Source organism: Dunckerocampus dactyliophorus, chromosome 12 (genome assembly GCF_027744805.1).
Source record: "Dunckerocampus dactyliophorus isolate RoL2022-P2 chromosome 12, RoL_Ddac_1.1, whole genome shotgun sequence".
Lineage (NCBI taxonomy): Eukaryota > Metazoa > Chordata > Actinopteri > Syngnathiformes > Syngnathidae > Dunckerocampus > Dunckerocampus dactyliophorus.
This window is the reverse complement of record NC_072830.1, coordinates 15001575-15009573: the sequence shown is the minus strand read 5'-3', so window position 1 is coordinate 15009573 and position 7999 is coordinate 15001575. Positions and strand designations below refer to the sequence as shown.

Sequence of the window (7999 nt, the reverse complement as noted above, 5' to 3'; positions counted from 1 at the left end):
CGTTGCATTTCCGTGTGTCGCTTGAGACGACGTCTGTTCACCACTTAATCTTGTTGTGAAGGAGCACCAGTGAATCAGGAGGGGATCTTAAAGTCATCTGATGTCATATAACATCTACAAAGTGTCATTTATGACGTGGGTAACACACGTGCTCCACATAATGGGAACCCCTGTATTAGAATATATTAAGTGTCTGAGATGTGCTCAATACAATGATATTATGTCTGTAGAGGCAAACTGTTTGGAGAAATGTATTTACTCAATGCAACAATGCGCCTCAATTAATTTTATTTGCGGGTTTTCTGTTGTTTTAGAGCACAGTTATTTGACCTATGGGATAATGATAAACCACAGCTGCTTGTTTCATCTTATGCAAACCCCCTAATACATCATCTATTAGTAGAATAAGAATCATTATACTATCACTGTTACCAGGAGGTTGCCCTTATTACAGTTCTATACGTTAGATCAGGGGTGTTCAAACTTTTTCCATAGAGGGCCACGTACTAAAAATGAAATGATGGAAGGGCCACTTTGATAAGACACGTATATGAAGTTATGTATATTTAAAGAAAAAAAAAAAGCATCTCAGCTTTATGATATACACTACCGGTCAAAAGTTTTAGAACACTCCAATTCCAATCGTGAAATAGTAGAGTTCATGACGCGATGCGCAGCCATGAAACAATTGACTTTTTTTCTACATAAGTAGCCGCTACAAGTAAATGGATAACTTTTGTTATAGATACAGGCGTCTTACCGCTGAGTTAGTTTATAGTAGTAGTATAGTTAATTTTTTCCGTAATCGGAATGATAAAAATGAAAGTCCTGTTCCTGTCCTGTTTTGTACCAATCTATTCTTTGTTAAAGAAACAGAATACTTACTTGGTGGTATTGCGGATTCATTGAGTTAAGAGCATCAAACTAAACTTTCCCCCACTGGAAACCAGATGGAAGTGACAATGGATGAAACTATACCTCATAAAGTATCTGGTGATAGGAAAACATGAAGTATGCATATGTTTGTGCCTCAGGTATTTGCCCTTCCTTTGTGTGCTTACATCTTATTTACTCCAGGGAGAATATACTGTCAGCAGTGTGAATACAGTATTGAAATTTTTGGTTTGCTTGAAGCTACACTGTAGTAAACAGAGCAGGGGCCTGTAAAAGCCATTTTTGAGATGGTAGGATGGAGTTGGTTTCATTTTATCGTGCAGGTGTATCTAATGTCGTGCATGTGCATACAAATGAACACAGAGGTAGCATTTATGTTAAAACCCAAACAATTACAATTCCATTATCTGCATGCTATTATTTTTGTGCAGCATAAGACACTTGAAATGGCACCCAGTTAAATATTTCAAAAGTCAACATTTTAACACCAGAAATTTGCTGCAGTGCATTAAAAGCAACTTTTCATGGACGCAAATCCATATGGTTATGACACTTACAGTATCTTTCATTACATACATTTGTATTATTAAATATACATATATACTGTACATATGTATATACATTGGTGTGAAAGTTTGCTCCCTTCCTGATTTTTTATTTTTTTGCATGTTTGTCACACTTAAATGTTTCAGATCCAACTAATTTAAATATTAGTCAGTGACAACACAACTGAACACACAATGCAGTTTTTAAATGAAACTTTGTATTATTAAGGGAGAAAAAAAAATCCAAGCCTACATGGCGTGAAATACGTGAAATATACCTTTAAAACATAACTTACCCGAGATTAATTGACATCTATCAGTCTGGAATAGTTATGAAGCCATTTCTAAAGCTTTGGGACTCCAGCGAACCACAGTGAGAGCCATTATCCACAAATGGCGAAAACATGGAACAGTGGTGAACCTTCCCAGGAGTGGCTGGCAAACCCAAGAGTGCAGCAACGACTCATCCAAGAGGTTACAAAAGACCCCACAACAACATCCAAAGAACTACAGGCCTCACTTGCCTCAGTGAAGGTTAGTGTTCAAGACTCCACAATAAGAAAGACACTGGGCAAAAATGGCTTGCATGGCGTTCCAAAGCAAAAACCACTGCTGAACAAAAATAACTTTAACGCTCGTCTCAATTTTACCAGAAAACACAAGAACAAAACACAAAATGAGTGGGCCAAAATTCCTCCACAGCGCTGTAAGAGACTCACTGCAAGTTATCGCAAATGCTTCATTGCAAGGGTGGCCCAACCAGTTACTGGTTTTATGGGCCAATCACTTTCTCACACAGAGCCATGTAGGTTTGGATTTTTTTTCTCCCTTAATAAAAAGTTTTATTTAAAAACAGCATTTTGTGCTCAGTTGTGCTGTCATTGACTAATATTTAAATGTGTCCGATGGTCTGAAACATTTAATTGTGACAAACATGCAAAAAAAATAAATAAAATCAGGAAACACTTTTTCACATCACTACATACACAGTTGTGTGCAAAAGTCAGGGCACCCTTTTAAAAACAGCATATTTTACATATTAAAAAATAATATTCATATTTATAGTCTCTCTGGAATATGGGAAAAAACAATACTATGAGGAAACATTAATGAAGAGTTACATTTTATTTCATAAATTGAACAAAATTACAAAAATAAAAACCATGATTTTGGCATGTGCAAAGGTCAGGGCACCATGAGTTTCAAAGTGTCAGATGCATTTTACAAGCTCAGACCTTTACCAGCTCATTAGACCCAAAGCATGTGTCAACAACTGTCATTCGGGAGCACCAGCTCGGGCCAATTTCAGGTTTTCTTAAACACAGCGAATCCACAAACTTGTGAAACCACTCAGCAACCCATGGTTCCTCTAAGAAGCTGTGTAAGACAAGAAAAATGAAAGTTATTGATGCCCACAATGCCAGGGAGAGCTACAAGAAGACAGCAAAACGTTTTAAACTTGCAGTTTCCACAATGCGACATTGCACAAACAAGACCTTCATGGAAGAGTCTGCAGAAAACATCACCTGTGTCCTCATCATAAAATGTCAAAGAATATGCAACAGAACATCTACAGAAGCCTGGTGACTTTTGGAAACAAGTGCTGTGGACTGATCACGTATAGAACTCTTTGCCAAATAAGCAAAGGTATGTTTGGAGAAAAAAGCAGCAGCATTTCATGAAAAGAACACCTTGCCAACTGTTATATATGGGAGTGGATCCATCATACTTTGTGGTTGTGTTGCAGCCAGTGGGGCAGGAAGCATTGCTTGGGTGGAGGGAAGAATGGATTCCATTAAAATACCAGCAAATTATGGAGGCAAATATCACAGTATGTGTATAAAAAAAAAAAAAAGCTTTAGCTGAAAAGAGGATGGCTTCTACAACAGGGTAATGATCCTAAACATACCTTAAAATCCACCATGGTCTACCTCAAGAAACGCATGCTAAAGGTTTTGGAATGGCCTTCACAGTCTCCAGACTTAATCATTGAAAATCTGTGGGTAGAGCTTAAAAGAGTGCATGCAAGACGACTCAAGAATACTGCAGAACCGGAAGCCTTTTGCAAGGAAGAATGGGGGAAAATCTCAAATAATAGGATCGAGAGTCTTGTAGTTGGCTATAAAAAGCATTTACAAGCTGTGACCTCTGTCAGGGGGGTGTTACTAAGTACTGACGCTGTCTGGTGCCCTGACTTTTGCACATGCCAAAGTTATGTTTATTTTTGTAATTTAGTTCAATTGATAAAATAAAATGCATTAATGTTTCCTGATCATATTGTCTTTTTCCCCATTTACAAGAGACTATAAATATTAATATTATTTTAATATAAAAAATATACTGTATTTAAAGGGGTGCCCTGACTTTCGCACACAACTGTATATACATATACATACATACATACACATATATTCATTGATTACCATTATGTGAATGTTTGCATCATAACTCCTCATTTGTTTGCTAACTTTTAAAACTTTTTTTTTTTCCAGCGGGTCACTTGTGTGCGTATGTATGCATGTGAGTGAGAGGAAGAAAAGCGTGGGGAGAAGTCATTCAGCACCACCGGTTGGTTTGCATGTGTATATATATAATTCTCGAATATAAGACATTTTTTCTAAAGAAAAAAATAACATCTTATATTTGGGTCAATAGAGTTACCATATTGTGGATTGCGCTGCAAAAGAAAGGTTTACTGCCTTATAGTGAGACATATGACATGTTTTTTTGCCTGTGGTCATCACAACCCTGATATAATCACACCTGAAAACACCAGAGATATAAATCCAGTACGTTTATTATAGCAGAAAGCACATTAGAGACCAGTGAGTTTACATATTGTCTTGTCAGTGTGGTACAGTTGTACACAGCAGGATATACAGTACAATAAATAAGCACAGTTTGGTGAGCTGTACAGTGGAAAACAGGCTGCTAAAAGTGATTTCAGTTGTTAACGGTCATTCCCACCATGTGTCCAACCTGCGAACATGTACCCTCTGCTTATAGTGGTATTCTTTCAGGTGCTTCTTCAAGGTGTTTGGGATGGGCAGTGTGTTGATGCCGTCATAGGTGGTGCAGCTGCTGATGACGGCGCGACAGATTTGCTGCAAGCTGAAGGGCTGCGTGCGAGGCATGGGGATGGACAGTAGCGGCTCGAAGAACATGCATGAGTTGGGGTCCTTGTAGTGCTCAACCAGGCCCGTGACGGTTGTCGCGTGGAAGACGCTCGGATCCCGCACGTCAAAGCTGAAATTGTGGTTCCACTGGTCGACGCGGGCGTGGAGCGAGCGACCGTAGCGGCGGAAGCTGACTGAGAAGAGGTAGTCCTCCTGGGCCGAGTCGCGCAGAAGGAAGGTGCCCTCAGGTTTCCCCTCCAGGAGCATCTCCGCCTCGTAGCGGTCCATGACGCCCCAGTAACAAGGCAGGTTGGTGATCTGCAGCAGGTCAGGAACTAAACAATGAATGTAGTCGATCTGAGTGTGAACGTGTGGGCTAGCTCTTGGGGGCGAGCTGGTCGCCTCTGGGTGGACCACAGACGTGGTGCTAACTTCATTAGCTGCTGAAGAGGAAGAGGAGGCCACCACCTCATCCAGGGTGTCCAAACAACTCTGCAGAAGAAGCTGATGCTGCTTCTGCCTCTGCAAGAGAAGCTGCTTCTGCTGATGAGCTGCAGGAGCTCGCTCGGCTCCCGTCAGCTCATTCACGCCGTGAGCCACTTTGGGCCCACGCCTGTGGAGCAAGTTAATTTGGGACGTCACCTCCAACGTGTGGATCTGTGCATTGGGCGGCGGCTCCACGCCTTGCTCGATGCTGATGCGCCTGCGCTCCCTCAGCCTATCATCCACATCCTCCGTCGGGAATGCCACGGTGGAAGCCAGAGCACCGCATGCCGCAGTGGTGTCGAGTATTGGGAGGTGGGTGATGGGGGCCGTGTGTTGCTTTATGAGATACCATTTCTGAGCCAGCTCTGACCCCGCGGGGAAAGGGCAGTCATCCAACATCAGCTCACTTAGATGGATCTTCCGTCTGGAGGAGGTGCAGCCTGCTGACAAGAAGAACGTGTGAGGAAGTGGTGGCGTGCTCTCTGCACTTTGTGTCTTAATGGGGAAACACTGCCCCATCGCATCTTGGATTTTTTGCCGAAGTGTCCGACTGCTAGCGCTGCTGCTCGATCCTCTGCAGTCTCCTTCACTGGGCGTAGATAACTCTGCGCAAGAGCTGACTGTTGCCAACCCTGCAGTGGATGTCGCTGGTTCAGATAGCAATAAGGTCGCAGCATCCACACTGTGACATCTCCAGCTTGCTTTCTGAGAAGAGGAGGCAGCAGCGGCCTTGTCCTTGCTTTCAAGGTCATTTAAGAAGTCTCCATATTCAAAGCCATCACTGACGGGTCGTTCAACGGCCGGCTCATGGGCAGCAAAACCTTTCCACTTGCCCTTAGCGCCCCTCTGCCCGCACCCTGTGTCTCGTCTCTCTTCTGAACGACTCAGTCTTACCTTGGGCCGGGCTGCCCTTTCTTGCTCCTTTCTACGGGCCCCAGACTCATTTGGTGAGGACATGGCGGATTATAATGGTGACTCGGAACAATCTGCAAAGGAAACAATCATACTTAAACATAACAAATTGCAGATGACATGAACCAGTAACCAATTACAAACACCAATCTTACCCAATACAGAGTTATGCAACAGCCATGACGGCAATAATTAGTTAGTACTTGCTCAGTTAATGGAATTAATATATACTACATAAATACAGGACAGAAATATGATGAGGTAGACTGCAATTTGGAAAAAGATAAATGGCAGAAGGCCTCAAAGTTATTTTTCAGACAAGTATTTAAAGCAACCGTCTATTGGACATTTGGATTTTGTTTTGTTTTGCTTTTGACAATGAACTTCTATTTTATTTAATATTGTTTTCCATTATCGTTTTCTTTTTTTTAATCATGCCAAAAGAAAAAAAACAAGCCAGTAAACACTTCTTTCCACAAAAATTAAAAAGTTGGTTTGGAATTGACAGGAAGAAAATGTTTTTGCTAAATTGCATGGTCTAATTCAAGCACAATCTTGGTTAATGCAACCACATTTTGAAAAAAATCCGTTTTCCTTCAAGGAAAAACTAACTAATCAGTAAATTTAATCATGATGCATAAACAGTCGTTAGTTCTGGTTTGTTATAACCACTAACTGCGGAGGCTCTTCTGACACAAAACTGTCACTACGTAAATAACGTGATTATGCCTGAAAATGTCAGACTGTAAATAAAATAAAAATGTACGGTGAATAAACTCTAGCACTGATGATGCTAACAGTACACTGCTGACAGGAAGCTACGTGCTAACTTGGAACACTTTCAACGACAATATCTTTATATAGAAAAACAAACTGTTTACATACGCACCTTAAGTGCACCTTAAGTTGGCCGCACGAAATTCACCACTGAGAGGACTTTGACTTCATCTTGGGTAAACTAATAACGTTGGCCAAGAGGCGGCTAGCTCTTGTTAGCTAGATAACAAACAGAACCGCTAAAGACCTTCAACCCGGAAGTTCTTACTATTTCGATGATGTCACTACTGATAAAGTGACGGGGAAAAGTATCATATTGTCACCGGATTACAGAACGTAGTATTAATTTTACGACAATGTGGATGTACAACAAAAATACAGTAAATGTGTAACTGTAGAAAAGACAACTTAAAAATACTCTAGTAATATGTTCACACATTCGAACTTCGGGACCAATAACTCCCAAGCGAAAGTTAGACAGCAAACGACAACGCAACAAACTATTTTTTTAATCAAAACGAGCTATTCTCTGTGCAGAATAACTTGGTCAACGATACCAGTGCGCAGAGACCGTCTACAAATGTGCACACCGAAAAGAAACAAACAATCATTCAATAATTTCACTTCTGTGAAGTGTAGTGCCACTAAACAATTAGCAGAAGAGGTGAGCTTGATGTCACTACACCTCACAGAAGTGAAGCCATTGAGTAATCTTTTGTTTTCGGTATGTACATTTGTAGCCAGTCCCTGCGCTGTGGTCTCGCTGCCAGAGAAAAATGTCAAGAAAATTCGTGACGAGATAAAAAACAAATCACAATTCTACATAAATCAAATCATTTTATAAAGTTTTACAATATTAGTAATAATAATTTTACAACATCGGAATTTCACGAGGAAAATTTTTTTATATTGTGAGGAAAAAAAAGACTAAATTCTATAGAAATAATGTTGCAATATTACAATAGTCTAATGATGTGTGCTAGTTAATATACCCTAAAATATATGGTACATGTCTCTAGAAAGAGTTGGCCTAAGATTTGCTCTATTTTGACATTGTCTTTTTTTGTAAACATGGAAAACCAATAGTCCTGTGCAATGTTAATTACGACAAACCACAAATTCTGTTGCAAAAAAAAAAACTGAACCTCTTTATTTGGACTGTCAAAAAGATCCGACAGATGCTGCACTTCAGACCATTCACAAATATGACTTACTAAAAAGTAAGCAATGGGATGCACAGGATTTCATAAAACATTAGAAAATGCCTGC

General features: G+C 40.4%; 1 protein-coding gene across 1 annotated transcript; it reads right to left on the bottom strand.

Annotated features, from left to right (window-relative positions):
* Nucleotides 1-2826: 2826 nt before the first annotated feature.
* Nucleotides 2827-7358, bottom strand: socs9 (suppressor of cytokine signaling 9). The gene is made up of 2 exons (XM_054794240.1): nucleotides 6843-7358; nucleotides 2827-6027 (listed from the first exon to the last, which is right to left on the bottom strand). Exon 2 carries the CDS (start codon nucleotides 5996-5998, stop codon nucleotides 4397-4399), a length of 1602 nt encoding a protein of 533 aa, XP_054650215.1. The 5' UTR covers nucleotides 5999-6027; nucleotides 6843-7358; the 3' UTR covers nucleotides 2827-4396.
* Nucleotides 7359-7999: the final 641 nt, after the last annotated feature.

Coding starts and splice junctions, on each gene's coding strand:
- socs9 (XM_054794240.1), bottom strand. CDS start 5,998: ATGTCCTCACCAAATGAGTCTGGGGCCCGTAGAAAGGAGCAAGAAAGG.